The sequence below is a fragment of the Apodemus sylvaticus genome, chromosome X, assembly GCF_947179515.1.
Source record: "Apodemus sylvaticus chromosome X, mApoSyl1.1, whole genome shotgun sequence".
Classification (NCBI taxonomy): Eukaryota; Metazoa; Chordata; class Mammalia; order Rodentia; family Muridae; genus Apodemus; species Apodemus sylvaticus.
Window position 1 is genome coordinate 98,526,123 of NC_067495.1, and position 24,198 is coordinate 98,550,320.

A 24,198-nucleotide genomic window follows, 5' to 3' on the forward strand; every position below is an offset into this window, starting at 1 on the left:
GGAACGGTGGGGGCCAGTATACTGAGGGCTGCCTGAAATCAGTGCAAGAGACTTTAGTGGCCTGTGGACTGTTGTATTAAAGGAGTTTTCAGATGAAAAGTTTAATAAAGTAGGCATGAAATGCATATAATTACCAACCACAGCCATGCTAAAGAGTGTAGACTCAAAAAGCTTCCCTTAATCTCCACATTTCCACCCCTTTCTCCAGAAGCAGCTACTTTTTATCAGGCTAGGTGTACCCTTCCAGAAATAAACATCCCCCTTGGGAAGGTTTTCCCTTTTGTTTCTAGCTTAGTCTGAATTTTAACTGTGATGACTCTTCTTTTTTTCTGACTTCATATTTTAGTCATATACTAAGGAGGGAAAAGAATAGAACAAAGCTCCATGCTCTCATGGAGCTGTAATAATTATCACATTTTGGCTGATGTTATTTCATTGAATCTTATTACTACGTTTTTTCTGGAGTGGGCAAAGTTCAAGGATTGTGACATCTGGTTAAAAAGACTTCTTTTTTTTTTTAATTTTTCTATATTCTTTGTTTACATTCCAAATGATTTCCCCTTTCCTGGTTCCCCCCTCCCGAGAAGTCCCATAAGCCCCCTTCCCTCCTCCTATTCCCCAATCAACCCCCTCCCACTCCTCTGTCCTGGTAATCCCTTACAATGCTGCATCAAGCCTGGTTATGAAGACTTCTAAAATAAAAACTGTTTAAAAAGCATTCTTGTGGCCATTGAGGCAACTTAGTAGTATAGGCATAGGATACAGAGGCTCTGAGTTGGATCTCTAATAATACACAAACTCAGTCAGTCCTGGTATTATAGTCACACCCAAGAAGCATACCAGCAGTCTTTTCTGTCATATTGTCCCTTCTGAATCTCATTTCAAATCCATCAAGATACATAAAAACCACTACATTCTAAACACTCACTGTATACTTTGCTTAGAGTAGTATGAAGGGTTAGAAAGTTGGGTCATAGCCGTCAGAGATGCTTGCCCATCCTCCCCCTGGCTACTCTTGTTCACGAAAGAAACTCTGTATTCAAACATTCTTTCAGAACAGAACAGTTGTCCCAGCAAGTTCCAAGCAATGAATCTGGACAGAGGTATTTTCTAAAGGTACTTTTGTCTTTTGCCTATTAGGTGGGTTCTGTGTACCCCATTACTCAAATGAGGAAAATAAATATGTTCCATAGAGTTATGTGACTATTGACAACAGGGAAATAATTTCATTTATTGAAATGAATGTTGTTAGACCTCATACATCTGCACTCTCTATTAGGGCTGCTGTAGCAAAGCCAGCCAAGTTTTCATGATTCTAAGTGGGTTATGTGGAAACCTGGTGTCTTCCCACTGGATAGTTGGCATTTCTCAGGTTCTCTTGTTCTGAGTTTATTTATCTGAATATTTTATCTTCTAAGCTACTTTTTTACTCTATCCCAAGCCATTAGCACATCTCCCTTAGAGATACACAATTTACAAGTCAGCCCTGTCCATCCTCACATTGCTTCTTGAATTACCAGAAGAACAACACCCCTAAGCTCCCACAACACATACCGTGCATGACCAAAGAACGTGACATCTCTGGCCCTCAGCCTTCAGTTCTCTTGGCCAGAAAGGCATAGCCAAGCCAATCGGCATAAAGTTGGGTGTGGAAAGTTCTGTCTGCATATACAGAACACTTGATAAATCATCTGCCACTCTGCCAGTATTCTGTGCCAGGACTGTGAAAATTTGTAAAACCCAGCCACTCGCCTTTCCAAATTTGGCCTGTGATGACACAGTCTCGGATAGGACAAGAAAAGCCTCAGCTCTAGATGCTCAAATATCACTGGGTGAGCCCAGGAACTCACTCATACTGGGCCTTCTCTGTTTCCTTTTCCATCTTCTAAGTGGAAATGGAGGAGTGAACCACCAGATTAGGCACTTAATGTGCTTATCTAGTTTTCAGGGAGAAAGTCACTGGACTTCTCCTAGTTCAGTGGAACAAAGAAAACTTGCTTGATTTCTGACCTTCCAGAGTCTGGTGTGACAGAGGTGAGCATGGAGGTACTATCCAAATGTTTTATAGTTAATTGAAGACAGCTGCTCAACTAAACTAAGCTGTGATCAAGGGGCCCACATTTTCTGGTGGCACTGCTAGAACTGCATGAAGCACACTGTTTGCTGGTATACTGCAATCCTGCTTTGTTCTTCCTCACAGGCTCCCAAAGCAGGCAGCAGACTGTAACCATGAAGGCTTTTGGTGCCCTCTGGAGGAATTTTCAGGCATTGCAGAAGCCCAGCCAGAATGGAGAATATTTTGTTCAGCTCACTTAAGAAACCCAGTGAAAGCAGAATCATAGACACAGGTAGGGTGGATGGGGTTTATGGGATCAGGGAGCTTCTTGAAGACTAGAAAAAAGTCCTCTGAGGACTGTAGCAAGGGCTTAGAAGAAGGATGCTAAGTGAGTGTGCAGGGAAACCGTCGTGTCAGATGGACAGAGCAACTGCAACACACTAGATCTGAGGGAACTGGGAATGTCAGGGGACAGAGGAGAGTGTGACATAATCACCTGGCTGAGCACCTTTCCTAGCCATTGGCAGAAGAGCAATGCAGAAACAGAAAGATCTGCCCCATCAGTGAGGAGAGAGAAAGGAAAAGAGGTAGAGAGGGAGGGACAAGAGAAGGAGAACAGAAATCAAATAAAGAGTAAGACAGTGATGATGATGGAAAGGAGAAGAGAGGCCTCAGGAGAATATGGTAGATAAGTTGGTGTCTGTGAGTTTACTGGGGAATTATTTTCTTCTGAGTAGCATAAACAGTCCCAGAGATGCTACTAAGAATGTGTGAGATGCATCTGAGGACTCAACCTGAGAGATTCTCCCCCCACACACACACATACACATAGACCTGCTTTGGCTATTGACTGTTTGATTCCCCACATCAGAATTCCCAAAGTTTAGGGTCAGTTCTTTTTGCCATCATCCCTCTCCTCCAGGGTCATCAATATAAAGAAGATGCTACAGCTGCACTTCCATGACAGGCGGAGTCTGTATCTGGAGGGCAGACCTAGGAAGCCATGGCTCTTAAGATCCTCAACAGCCAGTCATGGCCTTAGTTTGGTGTGCCCTGAGAAACTATTACCTTTCTGTTCCTCAAGGGGCAGGCACAAGGATCCCTTACCTTTCCACTTGTATACGAGCAAAAGGTTTGTTTTAGAACCAGACTTATACACTACAATTCTGGACTCCAGAATTTTAGATCCTACTGAGTTTCCCTCTTGTATTGTTTCTTATCTCAAGACAAAAACCACAGGACAAGTTCATGAGGGCATACCTTAATTTTTAGGAGTATAGAAATGGGAGGTTCCACTCTTATAGATCAACAACTTTCCTTAGAGTCATTCAGGAGTAGACTCTTGTTTCTAAATCAAGAGGGTTATGAGTGTGAGGCTTCTGGGGTAAGAGAGAAGACAAGGAACCCACATAAATGCTCCTTAAGTTTCAACTATTCTAGAAAGTACTTGAAAACTTTGCCTAGCAAACATCACCTGTATATTTGGCACTCAGGTCTCTTCACAGACTTCAGAAATTATTCTTACCAGTATAGATGTTTCATAAATGATTCCCCTATTTTTACTGCTTGACCATGCTTTTTCATAGAATTTTCTCTGAGACAAGGACTATATTTTCTTTCTCCCCCCCTCACTGCTACCCTCTCAAACGCCCCTTCCTTCTCTTAGCCTCATCTTTACTTTCTGATTAGAACACTATATCTCCTAGGAAGAGTTTTGATTAGCTGCTTCCCAGTGTGTGATAATGTCTTGTCTCGGAGTTCATTTTCCTTGGAAATCACCTACATGGTCCATTCTGGACTTTTTTTCCCTTGTGATCTTGGCACAGGTCTTGCCCTCTCCTTTATATTTCTGTTATCCAAAGTATACTCTCATTACACTTCTGGCTTTCTTGAGCCTGGTCACACACAGTCTGTTCATAGAGTCAGCAGTCTGTTTTATAGTCATTCTTCTAAAACCAAAAGTTTTGAAGAAATTATTTTAAATGACATTTTTTTCTTCCCTGTTGTGTTTCCAGTGCCAGAAAGAGAAAGCATACTTTTTCAGAGGGAAGGAAAGGTTCCATGCTCAAGGGCAACTAGTAGTGAGAGTTGGATGGGGCATATTTGGTAGTATAGCAAGTAGAGTTTTGATCCAGACCCCCTCCTCATCAGGGCTGCCATTTCACATGACTTCATATGCTCAGACTGAGGTATGACACGCTTAAATGGACACAAGGATCATTTGGGAGGATTCAAGGACCCCTCCATTTAGTTTCCACCCCCAATTTACATTTCCTGATTTATTTGTAGCAAAATGAAATTGTAAAGAAGCTTTAGGGAGAAAAAGAGAGAGAGAAAGAAGAAAACAATTGGAATTGAAAAGGCAAAAAGAGAAGATGGAGCCCTTAAAGAAGGGAGTATCCCAAAGGAGGTGGGGACAAGGGGAGGAGAAGGGGAGGAGGAGAGGAGGAGGAAAGCGAGCCTGTCTCTTTAAGGGGGTTGGCTGTCAATCAGAAAGCCCTTTTCATTGCAGGAGAAGAGGACAAAGATACTCAGAGAGAAAAAGTAAAGGACAGAAGAAGGAGACTGGAGAGACCAGGATCTTTCCAGCTGAACAAAGTCAGCCGCAAAACAGACTAGCCAGCAGGCTACAATTGGAGTCAGAGTGCCAAAGACATGGGTGAGTGTCAGAAACTTCAGCATTGAACATGCAGGCACAGGAATTCAACTTTGGGGCTTTGGGTATCCAATGGCTCAAATAACTTGTGTTTTGGCACTTATTTTCTATTTTAATTTCTTAGCATTTAATTATATTAACTCTTTCTCTGCTGTGCTAAACATACTGCTTTACTGCCAATGAATTCTGGCAGTGCATGTGGCATTCCCCAGACCCTTGGAAAATGCACACAGGATGGATGTGACCATGTGGTTTCCTACCCCTTCACTTTCTTGTCCTCTGTCCTTTCCCTGATCTTAAGGCCCTAATTATGGTCAGGTTATCTGGAACCCCTCGTTCTGCTGAAGGCAACTTGAATATTGACTAACCTACAAATGCATTAAGTACTTGCTTCCCTGATACAAACTTCAGAGCATGTTTTGTATCAGTAGGATCTGGAGGGATGGGGAAAACTGGACTCAGACTTGGCAGTGCCTATAGTGGACATTCCAGGTTCAGAAAATGAAAATATACTTCACAGTGCTTTTACCATGGGGAATAGATACAGATTGTATGTGCTTGTGTATGCTTGTGTGTATGCACATGCATGCGTGCATGTGAGCACACACATACAGGACAGCATTTCTTGTAAGTATCATGGACTTAGCCTGAATTCCTGATGAAACAAGGAGGCTTCTATCTAAGGGTTTTTGTTAAGCTGTCTGAGACCTGAGGGCTTTTCTATGTTCCACACGGGTGGGAGCTGTGAAATTCTGGTGTCCAGCAGTGTGTATTCAGAGTAAGGTGTGTGTAAGGTTCATAATGGTCTTTGCCTAGGTAAGATGCTACAGAGATGTGTACCTATTGCTCAGTAGCAGCTTGAACACATCCTAAAGGAAAGGAGATTCATTTGTCCTGTGTATTCACCATGCAACTTCATAACCAGAAAAAAAGATCCACAGAAGTTTTTCAGTTAGACTGAACTGTTGTTAAGCTTGGCTTTCTTTTTTTAATCTCAAGTCACTGAGGGAATTGTTAGAAGCATATATGCAGGCAGAATAGCAAAGAGGGGTAGCATCCTAGACTATGGGTCCAATCATCCAGGTTTGGATCTCAGCTCAGTCTCTAATGAACTCTGCAAAATTAGGCATGCCACCATGAATCACCATTTCATCATCTGGTAGACAGGGGCAACAATAACTGTTTTGTCTACTTTAAGGGTGGAAGATCAAGTAATAAGAATGTGGCAGTCCTGTCAGTGTAGACAAGTCCTATAACCCCTGTAACTTATGATGACACCATCTCCTCTGCAACAGTGCAAATCTAGGCTAATCCTTCCTCTTTGCAAGGTTATTGGGTTTTCTTTGTGCATACCTTGTATGTAAGAAACATTTGATCACCTAAGTGTGGCAAGGTGGGAAAAAGTCACTTCCTGCTCTGAACCCAGGAACTTTATCTAACATTCATGTGGCTGATTAAGTAGGTTGTTCCTTCAAAACAGAGGAGGAGCATAAGTTGAATCTTACAAGACTCTGAAGAAATAAAGACAGGAAGAGAGAAAATGATCACAGGAACATTTTCTTGTATTGGAGGCTGGATGATTTCCTCCAGAAGAAGGCTAGCACAAATTAAGGTGTCATTGAGGATGTGTATGTAGGTAAGCAATACATGGATGGACTAGAGATATATTACAGAATAGCCATTGTCTTTACAATTACAGTATCTGAGACCATGTGAATTTTCAGCCACTTCTGACCAGGCAGTGGAATGCAATTGCTTCTGATATGGAGTACATTGCTGTTTAACCATTGCAATAGACAAGTCAAATCATAGAATCTGGAATTGAAAGGAACATTGGAACATATCTGAGATGGAGCTATGTATGGTGTCACATGCTTTTAACACCATAGGAAACTGAGACAGGAGAATCATTAGAAAAGGCTAGCTAGACAACATATGGAGACTCTTATTCCAAAAGAATTTGTCTGAACCAACCTTCAGTGCAGAATTCATTTCTCTGAATAACATAAATATACACATGTCTCTGCTTAATCACCTCCAGAAACAGGCAGCTGATTACCTCAGTCACAAAATCTGTTAGGACTGGAACTGGTGATATCTGAGCAAAAGGGGTATGGGTGGGCAGTTTAATAGCTTGACAAGTAGATGCTTCACTTGAGTTTTTGCAGTAACAATAGAACTGAGGAAGCCAAAGAACCATAGTGAATATTTTTCTACTCAGTAACAATGCCATCCCTGAACAGCAAGACACCTGCTTCCTCAAGCTTGTTGTCATCTGAGAACAGCAGCCCCGTTACCCTGGCAACCAGACTGTGTATCTTAGATGCTTCCCTCTAAGAGTGGTTTGGAAGTACAAATGTGGAGGCAGAGCAGAGGCTGAGTTCTACTAGGTGCCTAAGGACTATCTGAATTCCATCAAAGGCACTACAAGAATGCTAAGATTTAAAAAGAAAGCAGGTTTAGACCAGTACACTAAGAGATACTGACTGAAAGGATCAAGGGCAGCCTTCACCATGCCACTTCTTACCCTGCTCTGCCTAGCCAGGAGCTCTTGAAAGACTAGAGAGATTAAGTGATTTGCCCTGCTTTGAGGGGCTTCGCCTTAGCCCTGAGCCAGGACCCCAAGAAACCTAGTCAACAATAAGGTTCCCTCGAAGCTGTCTGAAAGACAGTGAATATCTTTCCCTGTTTTATGTTTGTTTGTTTGCTTGGTGTGTGTGTGTGTGTGTGTGTGCATACGTGCGAGAGAGAGAGAGAGAGAGAGAGAGAGAGAGAGAGAGAGAGAGAGAGAGAGAGAGAGAGAGAGAGAGAGAGAGAGAGAGAGAGATTTTGATTGTATACCTTTGAAAATCATCCCTCTGGTGCAGTTCTTTTGTCTTGAAAGAAAAACACACAAATATCATCTGTCCATAGAACATCAGATTTAGAAAAGATCAAGGCAGGACAGTGACCTGATAAGGATAGGTCATAAGCCACGATTAGTGAACAGAGTTTTCCCATCTTTTCCCACTCACAGACCCTCTCCATTGTCAGTTACATCAAAGGTTCAGCAAGTCCTTCCTTAGCCTCTGCCAAATGATTAAGAGTGATCGCTCACTGACCTCAGAGCTTTGCTGCGCAAGGCTTCGAAAAAGAGTCAATGGCATCCTAGGGAAGAGTGGGATTCTGCAAGTCATCTTCACATTTTAACCAAGGAAAGAGGGAATCTGGTAGCATAAGGTACAGCTACACTTGTCTCTAGTGTCAGATTGTTCTTTATTTTCTCACAACTGGACAAGGTCGAGACAATGTTCCAGGGACAGATTTTAACAATCAAGCTTATATCTTGGTCTCCAAATGTTTGCACATGAATTGGTATTTCTCTCTGCCTCCTCTTTGTCTCTGTGTCTGTCTGAAAAAGAACATAGAGAGTAAGGTGGTCCAGATGCTGTCCCTGAAGGTGGTAGTTGTAGTAGTAGTTACCACAAGTAGTAGCAGCAGTGATAGTAATACCTGTCTAATAAGGCTGTGGGAGTTCTTGTTTATTTAACCTTGTCCATATGACTTGACTGTCAAGCAGGCTTGACTCCCCAGACCTCAGTGCCTATAGAGCTCTCCAATGTTGTCTAAGTGCTAATATACAGGAAACACAAAGTCATGGGCCGTGCTTTGTCCTAACAAGATGAAGCCAAAAGCAAAGTCTTTGTCTCTGTCACCTGCTGATAATTGTTTTACTTGTAGAACTCTGACCCACACATAGACATCTAGCCCTAGTACCAGTCACGGCTGCTCTAGTATCTTGGCCATGTTAATGTCTATAGGCCCTGATCAAGGAAGCCTCTGTTCATAAGTTGAGTGAGGTTAAGGGGTGGATTCTGGGAGGAGGGGAAAACTACAGTGCAGATTAGAGACTTAGGGAGATGGGACCAGTTTCTTACTCAAAGAACTTGCCTGTTGTTTAGTTCTGTTGTATAGGGTTCTTCTATCTCTCCCTTTGTCAGCTGGATTCAAGAGACAAGCTGGGAATTGTGTGGGGTACAATTGGTCTCTTTCTACCATTTCTTTCTATGAAAGCCCTTCCTCTCTTCCCTTTGATGAGTTCCCAGATTTGCACTGAATCTCCATCGTGGAACTGGTCCTTGAGGTGTGCCCAGAGCATGGGAATGGAGGAAGGGCCATAGAGCACTTGGCTCCTGCTTAGAGACAGCATCAGGATCAGGACAGTCAGTGGGATGGGCCTTAATCTGAGACTCACAATAATACAGTTGATCTCCAACAGAGAACATTGGTGAGAAGAGAAGTTCTATTAAAGATTGGTTATGCTTGTTGGGGAGTTTGGAGATAAATATAGCCAATTCTGAACTGATGTCTTTGATTATATTTTGACTACAGGATTTGGTAGCATCCATTTTAACACTAGATAATAAGTAGCTCTGGTTTTTAATTTAAGAAATAAATTTGTTCTCCCAAACAAAATGGGAAATGTTCTGAGAAAAGCAGTTGGGCTCTTAATTTCTTTGTTTCTTGCAACATCTTTGTTATGAGTAATGTGTTTAATCTTTGTCCTCAAGCCACTCAAACACAAAGGAAAAGAAAGCATTAGAAAAGGTCATTAGGTTTCTCTGTGATCATGCATTAAAATGAGACATTTAAATCTCATTGAGTAGCATTAGCATTATGTAATTCTTTTATACTGACACCATCACATCACAGTTTATACTTAGCTGGGAAATGACAGAATGCCTTTTAACATTCAAAACCCTGTGGAGCCTGAGGTATTCTGAAACAGAGAGCTTATAGTTTTAGAGCGTTGTTCCCAAGTTCATTTCTTGGACTCTGAAAAATCGAAGTGAACCCAATGGACTTTTATTCAGTATGCTTTGACTGTCAACTACTTTGATGAAAAGACAATCTCTTGTATGTTCTGAGTTTCCCGTTAGAATTCAAATTTTGACTTTTGCTTGGGCAGACTAGCTGAGATTTTGCACTTCTATTGAACTTAAATGCCCTTAAAACAGACATTTTATCTGAATTCTGAGAAATTTAGCATCTGATGCTTGTTTTGATATTGTTGGACTATCTTATAGCCAAACAGTCGTAGATTTATCTAAGGGCATTTTATATTGGATTCCACATTAGTGACCCTGGTTTCTTGCTTTGAACATCAGTAGAGTAGAAAGGGGATGTTAAGTTATTATCCAAGCTCTAATGAAATAGATAAAAATTTATGTTACAAAAGGTATCAGGTGGTGATTTAGAGTTGGTCCCAGAGTTTTGTCACCCAGTAAAAACACCAGCACTTACATTTTCTGGTTATTTTGATGACTACCAATGATCATATTTATAAGATGATAAATCATTCCTTGTATATTTCATTACTTGATAAAATAGAAAAACCATCCTTAAGCGTACAAGATTTAGAAGTACACCAGCCAAAATGCTGAGTAGATTACACTGTTTGCCTGGCCACCCCTGCCTCACCATTAGACCATCCCATAGTGAAAATGCTGGGGTGAGTGAATGGGCATAAGATGACCACTTGCTAGGGTAGATAGATCTTCTTATCCTGGGCTAAATAAACAGTTCTGCCATTGTTTACCAGATCTAACCCCCTCCCCACCCCCAGGCCTGCAGGGCCTTGCAGAATACCAATGAGGCTCCTGAGATCTCAGGAGAAAACAAGGCTTCTTTGTCTGGGGAGGTTATGGAGGGCTGTGTCCAAGGCTTGACCCTTTGCTGGGGAGAGAGAGGGAACAGTGGGGTCACTGACCTCCCCTCCCCCACCCCAAACTTCAGAGACCTTCTTTACTAGAAGAGTCTAAGAGTTGGAGGGTGGAGAGGAGTTAAAAGGGCAGAGAAAGAAGATGGGAGTGCTGTTTACTTTCCTGACTTCTGGGATATATTTAGTCTCTTACCCTAATGATAAGAACGAAGAGCGATTTCCGGAGTATCTCCACAAGGACAGTGATCAGTTTCAGCTGTTTCATTTTTTTCTGCTGTACTCATGCATGTATTATACACATTTGTGTAAGTGCACAAGCATGCATACTTTGGCTTGGACTTTTGAGCCTCATCTCTAATGCCACTGCATGTACAAGTATCTTCAAAGAAGACACTCTTTGAAGAGCAGAGAAAGGCTGTCCTTTCAATGAATTGTGGGTAATAGTACTCACTTATTCTATGGTTCTGATAAAAAAAGCATGCCTCTATCCCAACTTTACTAAGATATACATAGTTTGATCTTTTAACATCTGTTGACATCTGTTGACTATAAATGTAGCACTTATACTCATTTAATAAAAACTGAGCTCATATTAAAGGATAAAGCAGTGGATTTCTATTTTCTCTAGTATCCTATTATAAATAATTGAGCTTGGTTTGGAGAAATAAATGAATATAAAAGTCCAAACTTTTGCGAATTATTTTTATTCTATAAGGAGATAAGGAATTACAACATACTTATCACAAAGTAGTACGTTCTCAGGCATATTTTCTAATTATTTGCATGTATAATGCAATAGATGTATAAAACAATTGGCCAATACATGCATGTATGTATATAATACATTTTAAGCATGTGTGCATATGTGTTATATATTACATATGTATATGCATATATTTGAATATATTATATCTATATATGCTCTGATATATCTATATATGCATGTACATCACGTGCTAGTTTCTGTCTTCTCTGGGTTGCACTCTTCTATCTAGAATAGGAAGGATTTTGCATTCCTTGCAACAAATTTATATTATGTAGAATACTCTTTCAGTTCAAATTTTGTCTGAAAACACTAACTCATTTCATCTGAAATCCCAATTATATTTACCCTCTATAGCCAAGTACTCTATTTCCTGCAGTTGTTGGTGGAAAATATTGCATCTACTTTATTTATTCTTCCTTAGTAAACTAAATACTGCAATCTGGTAAAGTTTGTACCTTTTGTGTTTCTACATCCCATGTACAACTCCATAGTTGATGAGTAATTAAACCTAGTCAACAGACTAAGACAGTAAGAAAAGAGGTACTCATCACCTCCTTGTATTACTAACTGAATTATTTGAGTCTTTATAAAACCCATACATTCTGACTATTATAGGTGGGGGTTCATTTTTAAGAATGGGACAGAATGGGACAAAGTAAACATTCTGGGTCAATCTCACATTCCAAAAGCTAAAACCTATAGATTCTTCTTTAGAACTGCCAAAATAACCACTCTCTGTGCTTGATAGCATGGGCTGCTTGGCCCAGCAGTATAGCATGAGTGGATGAGTTACCTCTTATGCACATCTGACTTTTCTCCTTCTTCTTCCCTAGGCTTGTTAGAGTGCTGTGCTAGATGTCTGGTAGGGGCCCCATTTGCTTCCCTGGTGGCCACTGGATTGTGTTTCTTTGGAGTGGCACTTTTCTGTGGATGTGGACATGAAGCTCTCACTGGTACAGAAAAGTTAATTGAGACCTACTTCTCCAAAAACTACCAGGACTATGAGTATCTCATTAATGTGTAAGTACCTCCTCACCCCACCTCCACACTCATGTCGTTGTCCTTCACCCTCACCCTGTCTTGGAGGGACAAAGCTCATCAGCATGGAGCTCAGTAGCATTCCTGACACATCCCTCTGCGTACAGGTTCCACCGTGCCACGTTGGAAGCTCTAAGTAAGGGGACAATGTCAGATCTAGAAATAGAGGTCTGCCTCCTCTCAGTCCTCCATTTTCTCACACATGGTCTGATTTCTGCTAGGTATGTTTAATGTTGCCTGAATTGTCTCCACAGTGGCAGGTAGAGGTCAAATGACTGGGTAGAGTGGAATCCCTGGTTTTGGTCTGACACTCTGCTTATGCATACTCAGGCTTAGTAATAAGTCTGCCCTGCTCATAGAGCAAATCAGGCTACTCTTCCTTCATACATCTCTCAGTTTGCGTATGGAGTAGCACTTCTGAAGGGTCAAATAAGGAGAGGCAAGCTTGGCTCTCTATGATGCAGGGTAACAAGGAATATGGGGAGAAGCAATGATCTTGGCCACCTACTGTCTGATATCACTTCCTTCAGTGAAGAAAAGGTGAAGGAAGACATGAAATACCTAGTTACTCCTCTGAAGAAGCCCTAGCCACCAAGGCGTGTACCTTACTAACTGACAAGTAGAGTGGTGTCCTCTGAACAAGGTGATCTGAATTTTCTGTCTGTCACTGCAGGATTCATGCTTTCCAGTATGTCATCTATGGAACTGCCTCTTTCTTCTTCCTTTATGGGGCCCTCCTGCTGGCTGAGGGCTTCTACACCACCGGCGCTGTCAGGCAGATCTTTGGCGACTACAAGACTACCATCTGCGGCAAGGGCCTGAGCGCAACGGTAACAGGGGGCCAGAAGGGGAGGGGTTCCAGAGGCCAACATCAAGCTCATTCTTTGGAGCGGGTGTGTCATTGTTTGGGAAAATGGCTAGGACATCCCGACAAGGTGATCATACTCAGGATTTTGTGGAAATAACAAGGGGTGGGGGACAATTGGGCGTGAGTCTGTAGCCTCATCCCCACCCAAGGTTGGGTCCTCTCCAGAGGCCTAGCTTTTGAGTGAGGAAGCGATGGCTACAGCCGAACGATATGGTCAGGAAGAACGTGGTGCCTGGCCGGCTTAGCCTCACCTTTCAAAGGTTCCCTGGAAATTCTCATCTTAAACAGAAAAGCATCAATTTTGTAGGATGCTTTGTACAATAAGACCATTTCTAACCAATCTGTTGGTATCCCTTTACTTTGTTCCTAGCAGGGACTACAAGAGTGAACCACACTGTACAGGAATCTAAAATGCTAGTCATGGGATTGAGACTTAAACACATAACCTCAAATGGAGGGTGGATCATAGAAATTAAAGAATTGACTCCAAGTCCCGATATTCTGGGATTCTATACTATTAGTGGGTCCCAGAGACATTTAGCCTAGATCTGCATATTCCATGCTTATCTTTGGGCTAGCTGTATTTTAGAAAAGCATACATTGTTTTTTAGTCTCTAGACTTAAAGATCGTTTGGGATCTGAACATGTGTGTGTTGTGCAGATGACTTTTTGTGACCAGCAGTTAGCTTAGAATGGTTTTAGATCTGAAATTTAAATCTCCTATTGGCGTTGTTCAGTGACTGGGGAACAAAAATCCTGTGGCAAAGAACATCTTGTAAGCTCAGCCTAAGGCACAAAATGGCACAACTTTCTTTCAGGACTCTTTTTCTTTTTTACTTTTTTACGCCTTCTCTGCCCTCCAAATCCCTTGAAGCCCCCTCTAACCCAGGGATCCGCCTCACTCCAACTCCCACCCACTCCCCCTACCATCCATCACACTTGGGGCAAGTTATCTAAAAGATACTGCCAATGACACTTCACAAACGTGCCCTGCTCACTAATTTCATTTAAGGGAGATGCCTGGAATCTGACTTCATTGGCACATGCCACTCCAGGATCTTCCAGTTGTTGTTTCAAGGTCTGCAAGTCGATGCTGATTTTTAACCACTCCATGTCAATTGTTTTAGTTTGTGGGCATCACCTATGCCCTGACTGTTGTATGGCTCCTGGTGTTTGCCTGCTCTGCTGTGCCTGTGTACATTTACTTCAATACCTGGACCACCTGTCAGTCTATTGCCTTCCCTAGCAAGACCTCTGCCAGTATAGGCAGTCTCTGCGCTGATGCCAGAATGTATGGTGAGTTGGGGGTGGGATGTTTAGATTCCCTAGCATCTATAGAAGCAACATGTACTTGTTTTTGTCTTGGGGTGAGGAGGATAGTGATTATGAAATTATTGTAAGATGCTGAATAAATGCATCTTGGAAATTTGGGGAGGTTTTGATTTTTCCTCCTCCTCCTTTTCTTCCTCCTCCTCCTTTTCTTCCTCCTCCTTTTCTTCCTCCTCTTCCTCCTCTTCTTCTTCCTTCTTCTTGGCTGCTCTCACTGTTTCTCTGATTGACTGGTATTAACCCAAAGGTGCACATTTCAATTATATAAAACCTCACAATTAGTCAGTAGCACCTTTGCTTTTATATAAATTTTTAGAAACAAAGATCATGCCTACTGTCAATATCAGGCTTACAGACAGGATAGAGAAGGTAGAGGGGTATAGAGAAAATCTCCACATGGCCTCTAGCCTTATAAAGTTTATTCTGGTTCCTTTTTTGCATCTTAGGTGTTCTCCCATGGAATGCTTTCCCTGGCAAGGTTTGTGGCTCCAACCTTCTGTCCATCTGCAAAACAGCCGAGGTAAGTGAATGAGAAGAGTGCTTTAAAAAAATAGATTGGCTAAGAATGGAGGAATTTCTACCTATAATAGAAGTTTCTCCTCATGAACTTAAGGTTCAAGGATTATAGTATTTCCTTGTTGGACTTTGAGTTAGCAGATTTCCCTTCTACAAACTAATGGTTAAATGTACTTGAATAAATTAGCATACTTATTAAAAGTCAAAGTACTTATTTACTCCAGACCTGTACTGTAAGTCTTACTTTCCCAAACTCCCATCATAAAAAGAAACGTGTGTAACTTTAAGTAAAGATAATACTTAGTAAAATTTCCCAAATGAAAATTTTCATTTTGGTTAAAAACTTACCAAGAAAATGTGCCATGCATAGAGACTCCCATGGGCTCTATAAAATGCTTTTAATCTGGAACTCCTTAATCTCCAGTGAGAGGTGAAATAAGTACATTTGAAAAAAAGAAAATGCTTCATTGAGAATAGGTGTGTGCTGTTGCAGCAAGGGAATAAAAGGCAAATCCTGGGGAGGTAGGCTGAAAATTGTCTTTGAAAGTATTGACTTTAAACTTTGGCATCCAGGTTACAACAGTAGGAAATGAGTTCATTCTGTGGGATCACTAATCTCTTTTCTGCATCTGCTGTGAGGTGCTATGATAGACTATAGCAGAAGGGAGCTTGACACTTAGGGAAGTGAACGTTTAGTTAGAGACACAAAATCAACATTCAGGAATGGTATCAGCCCCATCCAGACAACAGTGTTCACTATTTACAGTGGATTGTGCTTTGCTTTTCTGTTCTAAGAAATAATTCTCTCTCATATATCTTCCTGCAGTTCCAAATGACCTTCCACCTGTTTATTGCTGCATTTGTGGGTGCTGCAGCCACACTAGTTTCCCTGGTAAGTTATTATAAGATAATATTAGAAAAGAAGTGGTCCAGGGATAGCATTAGGCTGAAAGACTAGAAGAGAGACTCCTCCCAGCCTTGAAAGGCTGTAGACAAGCTGTGAGAAGGCACAGCAAGGTGCAGGGCTACACATTTCTGCTGTAAATTGTCAAGTGCTGAGAAGAGCATGGAACTATAAGCAGGATCTGCTGTATCCTAGGATTCTAGATAGTATAAATGCTCCTGATAGTCTCTCCTGGGTTTAGTTATTCCTAGGGAAACTGGAGGGACTCCTCCCATTAGAATTGTTATGACTGGGATGCAGTCCTGTGCCCCAGGTCCTTTGGGTAATGTTAATGTAGTGCCAATGCAGTGTACCCATCATGCAGATGTCAAGCATCAGGTGCCAGTGGGCAAGATGATGTGCCTCAAGTCTCTGAGGTAGTACTTAACCACAAGGAGGATCTCAAAGAATCCTCATCAGTACTGTAGAGGTGGTCACAAAAAGCCAGCGCACTTCTCCTTTGTGAACTCAGTTGATTCTAAGAGAGTGGAGGGCCACAGTGCATGAAGTAGCTGTGTGTGCACAGCATAAGCATTGCCACTTTCCCTAGGGAAAGGTCAGCAGTTAGTAGAACCTAGCTGTGGAATACATCCTTATTGATTATGTTATTTAGGAATGGGCTATTGTGGAATTGCCTAACAGGTTTCTATTCACAAATATAGAAAAAAAACCAGGGACTGGTGGTGTTTTTTTGTTTTGTTTTTTTGCAGATAGACTATTTCCTTTTATTTAGGTGTAATTTTGCTTAAGCTTGAGCTTCTCTTACTACTGTCACTTACCTTCTTTCTCTCTTCCCTACAGCTCACCTTCATGATTGCTGCCACTTACAACTTCGCCGTCCTTAAACTCATGGGCCGAGGCACCAAGTTCTGATCTCCTGTAGAAATTCCCCTTTGTCTAATAGCGAGGCTCTAACCACACAGCCTACAGTGTTGTGTCTCCTGTCTTAACTCTGCCTTTGCCACTGATTGGCCCTCTTCTTACTTGATGAGTATAACAAGAAAAGAGAGTCTTGCAGTGATTAATCTCTCTCTGTGGACTCTCCCTCTTAGTACCTCTTTTAGTCATTTTGCTCCACATCTGGCTCCTGCTAGAAATGGGGAATGCCTGAAAAGGTGATTCCCCAGCTGCAAGTAGCAGAAGAATGAAAGCTCCAATTGAGTTTGCAAGCATCTCCTGAAGACCAGGATGTGCTTCCTTCTCAAAAGGAACTTCCATTGAGGAAAACAGAGTGGAAAGAAAGATTTTCAGGTAGAGAGCAGGAATGTCCTTGGTCTCCTTGCCATCAGTAGGAGTTAAATATATTGTCTTTGATGCACAAAACCAAGAACTCACTCTGACCTTCCTATTTCCACTGAAGACAGAAGAAACTAAAAAGAATGCTAGCAAAGCAATAGCATTTGCCCAACTCTGCCTCCTGCAGCTGGGAGAAGGGGGTCAAAGCAAGGATCTTTCAGCCTTAGAAAGAGAGCTCTGACACCAGTGGCAATGGACTATTTAAGCCCTAACACAGTCAACCTTCCTTCTAGCATTAGGGAGCGCAGTGTCTGTATAGACAAAGCAGGGCAGGGGAGGGGGCATCATCTGTCCTTACAGCTCATTAGGAAGAGAAACAGAGTATTGTCAGGATCATCTCACTCCCTTCTCCTTGATAACAGCTACCATGACAACCTTGTAGTTTCCAAGGAGCTGAGAATAGAAGAGAACTAGCTTATATGAAATGAAATTATGACCTAAGGAGCATCAGTTGGTGGGTGCTAAAGGTGTAGCTTGAGATGGCCCTCGGGTAGATGCAAGATACTTATTTAACTCTTTGGATAGCAAATCTTCTCCCACTATCCTCCATCAGTTAGTTCTGGCCTCTGGCCTCTGGCATAATATCTTCACAATGGTGCTCTTTTCCTGGGGTTTTATTCATTCACTCATAGCAGGTGATTAGATGATCTTGATTAATTTCAGAATGATTCGTGTTCCATATTTCCCAATTGTTTATCTCTTGTTTGGAATTGTATCAAAAAGATCTGGAGAATGATTCTCTGAGCATAATTCTTTTTGAAAACAAAAGAGAAAGAAAAACTGGACAGTAAAGCATCACAAAAATATTTGAAATTATATGGTCCCATGAAATTATTGGGATTTCCCCCCAAGTATTCTACCATTTGTAGAACTAGGCTTGGTAAATTTGACCCTCAATTTGAATAACCTGTCCTATATTTTCTTTTCTAATAAATGACAGATGATTTTACTTGCTAATAATATCTCAGCATTTTGAGACTTGAGGCTTAGCATAAAGTTTGTTATCTCTTGGTATATATAGGTCACATAATAGATTATACCAGCTGTCAGCTGTTCAGTTGGTAAGCTTCCATAGAGCTCTGAAGACATGGAGAGGAGAGACAGAATTTGAAACCTGAAGAACTCCCAGATTTCAGGCTTATCCTGTATTTGTTAACGTTGGGTCCAAAAAAGAAATAAAGGAAGGGAGGGAGGGAGGGAGGGAAGGAGGGAGGGTGGAAGGAAGGAAGGAAGGAAGGAAGGAAGGAAGGAAGGAAGGAAGAAAGAAAGAAAGAAAGAAAGAAAGAAAGAAAGAAAGAAAGAAAGAAAGAAAGAAAGAAAGAAAGAAAGAAAGAAAGAAAGAAAGAAAGAAAAGAAGGAAAAGCCTCTGATCTGTTTTTACTGAAGGAAAAGTTATTCTAGGTGTTTTATTGTAGATTTGTGCTGTCATTCCCCAAACATTCCCCAAAGTGCTTCATGCTATGTTGAAAGAGATATAAGAATTTACAAGAAGACATTGGAGACTTGTTCTTGGGCCACTATATAAGGTAAACTAGCAGGATGCACAAGAGTAAGGAGAGAGCTAAAAGGACATGTAAGAAACCAATCAAGATCAAGGAAGGTGAAATAACCTATACCTTTTATTTTGTTTTGATTTAATATCATAACAGATAACCAACCATTCCCTGAAAACTTCACATGCATATACACATACACATGCATGCACGTACAAAGAGAGTTAATCAACTGCAAGTGTTTCCTTCATTTCTGATAGAGAATTTTGATTTTAACAACATAAAGGATAAACTTTTAGAAACTCATCTTGTATTTTATAAAATTAAAGAAAATAAAATTAAGAATGTTCTCAATCAAACATCGTGTCCTTGGAGTGAATTATTCCATTTGACCTCAATAGCAGGAACTTAATTATAGTTAGCTCAAGGTACTCATGTATTTCTCAGGCCATGTAAGTTATCCTTATACTACTTCTATGAAAAATGTAAGAGATACGTACATTATTATTATTTCTTTTTCATACTAAAGATATGAAGAAATAGAGGCAATATGCAAAACAATTTACCCAAAGAAACTCAATAAATACTTGTCTCAAGTTGAATATGTTTTTTTTTTTTTTGAGCCAGGGTTTTACTGTGTATCCTTGGCTGACCTAGAACTCTCCATGAAGAGCAGGCTGACCTTGAACTCATACAGATCCGCCTGCCCCTACCTCCTGAGAGTGGGAATTAAAGCTGTGTGCTGCCATGCTGGGCTTAACTCAGATCTCTCTACCAGCTCATTTCATATTTAATGGTCTAATTGCTCTTGGGCTTCATAGTATTTTGTTTATTCTGCGTCAATATGGTTTACTTGCCCAGTGAGGTTGTGGTACCCCAACTCCTGTTGTATTTAGTATTAAATTACTTTTACCTTTTCTCAAAATTGTTTAGTTATTCCAAATAAAGATACCCTGGTACTTCCCACATGAAACATAGTTTCACTTGAGAAGTGCTAAATAAAAGGTTTGAAGTTGCATGTTTATATGGCAGAGAAGAGATATAACAAGGATGATATGAATTAAGCATGCTATGCCCGTTCAGGATTAAAACAAATTAATGACAGTACTACCCTGCAGTGCTTAGTACATGAGGCCCCCTAACATAACATGGACCAAGCTGATGACCAGCCTGAAGAAAGATAACCTTAAACTAGCTGTAGGATTTATTGTCTTATAGTTGTGACTGACAAGGAACACGAGAAAGGAGACTAGCTGTAGACAACATGTTAGTCATCAGTTAAGGAACTCTAGTCGAAAGTAGTTCAGTTGTAGTCTCCTGATTGCTGCTTCATCACAATTACTGTTCTGCAAGTAAGTCTGGTTGAATGACTTTAAGACAAAGAGAATAAAAATATGACTTATTTTTAGACACTAGAAAACAAGGGCAGGACACCACATTTTGGAGAATTGACTCAGGATGCTCCAGAGTGAATGCATTTTTGCCTCAGAGAAGCAAAAGACAGCTCCCAAGAAAGCTGTTTTCCATCTGTCCTTATTTAGTTCTGCCCTCTGGGATGGATCTATAGATGGAGTTTCCAGGCTCTCAGAAGCTGAGAGCATCTCTGGTTTATCAATTGAGCCCATTGTTCTTAGCTCTCTCCCACATCATAAACCTCCTTTCTCTGAACAGAAAGAGCTCTCTTTGTGCTCAGATCAACTAAAAATTAAAATACAGCAGTATAAACAAGAAACATTTTCTTACATCAGTTGTATGGCTTTTCTTCAGGGTCAGTATTGAGTGCAGTTTTACTGTGTGTGTGGAAGCGGCTATTTTTTTTTTTCCCAAAGAGATATGCATTCATTCTGTGCACATTCATTGAGAAAACTTAAGCTTTGTGCTAAGGCCTGGGAGGTCCATGTTTGGGGGCTTTTTGGGGTAGAATGATCATAATAGACATGGTCTTCCACTCAAGAATGTCTCTCACCTTCATCTGTAGCAGAGGGGTCTCCCAGAGTGGAAGCAGGGAGCATAGAAAGACAATCTGATTGGTTGGCAGCTATGAGCATCTGAACCCTCCCTTCAGTATGTGGGAGGGGCAGTGGTTAAGGGTCAGGACTTCATGTGGCTTTGGTTTTCTGGGACCTTGATAAAAACAAAACTTCAATTTAGAGTTCCTGACAACTTGTGACTTGCTTTATGTCACCCTGCTTCTTGCCTTACATGTGACAGTTTATGCATGTTCTTGCTTCCACCCACTTAGTCATTTGAGGAGTCAGAGGGCACATGGTTGAGTATTTCTGTAAACGGCGCTATTCAGCCTGCCTCTTTCTCTCAGTCAAGGCTAAATATGAGAAGCAAAGGAAACAAAGGGTAACATGAGATAGAAATGTAAGTACGTATGTAGAGAAAAGAGGCCTGATGTAGTATGTACTTAGCATTGAAAAATGTTTATTAGCCTTAAACTGTTTTGCATGCCAACACAAAAACCTGGATAGGGGTTCCAGAGGAGCCAGCTTCGTTAATACTGAGTGTATTATGGGAAGCACTGGCTTACAAACATCAAAAAGGGAAACTACAAAGTTGGATTCTGAGGGTTGAAGTACTGAAAATTAGCTAATTAAAACTTGAAAGTGTATAGCTAAATTGAGTCCTAATACATGAAGAACCCATGTACTGAACAAATTTTAAAATTAAGGGTAATGTGATTTGTCCACATTAGCAAAAAATGAGATTGTAACAAGTATCATCCTATATCAAGAACACAGAAGCTGCCCCCCAACCTCCATAATCATGATGTGCCACATGTACATACCTGCACTCCTGTGTACGTTATTCACATAAACACAGTAGTGATGTAAAAAATTAAACAGAAAAAAACTTTAAAGGTGTCCAGTACAGTAACTTGGAATGTGCAACTTTTACATTCTCCAGCCTAGTGACCTGAGTTTGAGTCCACATAATGGTGAAAGAGGACAGACTCCCCTAAGTTGTCTTCTGACATATATATACATATGCATACATGTATCACAGAAGTTGTGCATACTCTATCTCTCTCTCTCTCACACACACACCCTAGTAGTAGAGTTAAAAACTTTAGAAAGAATGCTACCAATTACAAGTGGCCCAGCTAGTTATTGCTAAAAAGAGAGCTTACATACTATTTTAAAAATAATAGTTCTGTAGAGCAAATACATCATAATATTTTTCTTCACTGAAAACACAAAGGTCGTTGATAGGTGTTTACTGAATGTGTGTGTGTGTGTGTGTGTGTGTGTGTGTGTGTGTTCATAAGTGGTTTTAGCCAGATTAGATATTTTTCCCAGCCTAAAAAAATTTAGTCATACTCTGGCATAGTAGTATATATGTTGGTGGTTCTTTGTCTCAGTGTTAAAGAAAACTAAAAAAATTGTCTAAACCTAATCATTGACTACTTCATAGGCAACCATTTCCAGCTATAATAACTGTGCTTTACTGAGTGCAGTTATTATAAGATACTCTCTAAGATACCATGAACATATCATCACACCTCAGTCATATAAGGTAGAAGCAACAGTCATTCCTCAGCCCTATGCTAGACCATGTGCACCTTTTAGTTAGTTCTATTCCCACACAGGGATGTTGATCTTATCTCAGGTTCACCTACTAAAATCTGTAATGGTGAAACACTCAGATTGTTTAACACAAGCATGGAGCAGAGAGAGAGTGGCCTGGAAGTAGGGGCAGGCTATATAATCTCAAAGCTCACAATCAAAGACTTCCTCAAGCAGGGTTTCACCACCTACACCTCCCCAAACAGCACCACTACCTGGGAACAAAATGTTCAAATACCTGAGCACATGGGTGGTACATTACGATCCAAATCACTGCAGTTAAGAAGTAAGAAGCGGGGGCAGGGGAGGAGGCTGGAGCGATGGCTCAGCAGTTAAGAGCACTGACTGCTCTTCCAAAGATTCTGAGTTTATGGATGGTGGCTCACAACCATCCATAATAAGATCTGACTCCCTCATCTAGAGTGTCTGAAGACAGTTACAGTGTGCTTACATATAATAAATAAATAAATCTTTTTTATTTACATTTCGAATGATTTCTCCTTTCCTGGCTCCCCACTCCCTGAAAGTCCCATAAGCCCTCTTCCCTCCCCCTGTTCCCGCATCCACCCCTTCCCACTTCCCTGTTTGGGTATTCCCCTATACTCTTGCACTGAGCCTTTCCAGGACCGGGAGACTCTCCTTCCTTCTTCATGGACATCATTTGATATGTGGATTATGTTTTGGGTATTCCAGTTTTCCAGGCTAATATCCACTTATTAGTGAGTGCATACCATGATTGATCTGTTGAGACTGGGTTACCTCACTTAATATGATGTTCTCTAGCTCCATCCATTTGCCTAAGAATTTCATGAATTCATTGTTTCCAATGGCTGAATAGTACTCCATTGTGTAAATATACCACATTTTTTGCATCCACTCTTCTGTTGAGGGATACCTGGGTTCTTTCCAGCATCTGGCAATTATAAATAGGGCTGCTATGGACATAGTGGAGCATGTATCCTTATTACATGGTAGGGAATCCTCTGGGTATATGCCCAGGAGTGGTATAGTGGGGTCCTCCGGAAGTAAAGTGCTCAGTTTTCTGAGGAACCGCCAGACTGATTTCCAGAGTGGTTGTACCAATTTGCAATCCCACCAGCAATGGGGGAGTGTTCCTCTTTCTCCACATCCTCGCCAGCACCTGTTTTCTCCTGAGTTTTTGATAAATTTTTAAAAAAGGAAGCAGCAATTGTAGCTCAGTTTCTTCCAAAACTACTGAGGAAAGCAAAGAACTGCTGTCAATTCGTTTTTGTCAGCAATCTGCAGATACATTTTAATTGTACAGCCTTATTAATAAACATGACATTGCTGCTTAAAATGTGGTGTGAGTAGAAGCCGAATTTTGGCAATAGGTATCCCAGGATAACTTGTATATACATTAAAATTGGGATTTTCTGTGTGTACTCTTATAAGATGCATTAAGATACTTTATATTGTTTGTGGCTATTGTGAAGGGTGTCATTTCCCTAACTTCTTTCTCAGCCTGCTTATCCTTTGAGTATAGAAAGGCAACTGATTTGCTTGAGTTGATTTTATAACCAGCCACTTGGCTGAAGTTGTTTATCAGCTGTAGGAGTTCTCTGGTGGAGGTTTTCGGGTCACTTAAGTAGACGATCATGTCGTCTGCAAATAATGATAGTTTGACTTCTTCCTTTCCAATTTGTATCCCCTTGACCTCCTTATGTTGTCTAATTGCACTAGCTAGAACTTCAAGTACTGTATTGAAAAGATATGGAGAGAGGGGACAGCCTTGTCTAGTCCCTGATTTTAGTGGGATTGCTTCAAGTTTCTCTCCGTTTAGTTTGATGTTGTCTACTGGTTTGCTGTATATTGCTTTGACGATGTTTAGGTATGGGCCTTGAATTCCTGTTCTTTCCAAGACTTTTAGCATGAAAGGATGCATTAGGGAAATGGAAATCAAAACAACCCTGAGATTTCACCTTACACCAGTCAGAATGGCTAAG

General features: G+C 41.0%; 1 protein-coding gene across 5 annotated transcripts in view; it reads left to right on the forward strand.

Moving 5' to 3' along the window:
* The window catches only part of Plp1 (proteolipid protein 1), a 62,136-nt gene extending 43,782 nt beyond the window's left edge, over nucleotides 1-18,354 (forward strand). For 2 of the 5 annotated variants that reach the window (XM_052170476.1, XM_052170475.1), the window contains 8 exons: nucleotides 2,201-2,348; nucleotides 4,569-4,715; nucleotides 12,013-12,199; nucleotides 12,891-13,047; nucleotides 14,213-14,381; nucleotides 14,861-14,934; nucleotides 15,757-15,822; nucleotides 16,675-18,354. In XM_052170476.1, coding sequence (XP_052026436.1) covers nucleotides 4,712-4,715; nucleotides 12,013-12,199; nucleotides 12,891-13,047; nucleotides 14,213-14,381; nucleotides 14,861-14,934; nucleotides 15,757-15,822; nucleotides 16,675-16,746 — 729 coding nt within the window. In that variant the 5' untranslated portion in view covers nucleotides 2,201-2,348; nucleotides 4,569-4,711 and the 3' untranslated portion in view covers nucleotides 16,747-18,354. Of the gene's footprint in view, nucleotides 1-1,055; nucleotides 1,117-2,200; nucleotides 2,349-4,345; nucleotides 4,467-4,568; nucleotides 4,716-12,012; nucleotides 12,200-12,890; nucleotides 13,048-14,212; nucleotides 14,382-14,860; nucleotides 14,935-15,756; nucleotides 15,823-16,674 lie in introns of all 5 variants that reach the window. The other 3 variants (XM_052170478.1, XM_052170477.1, XM_052170479.1) reach the window with 3 other exon arrangements.
* Nucleotides 18,355-24,198: the final 5,844 nt, after the last annotated feature.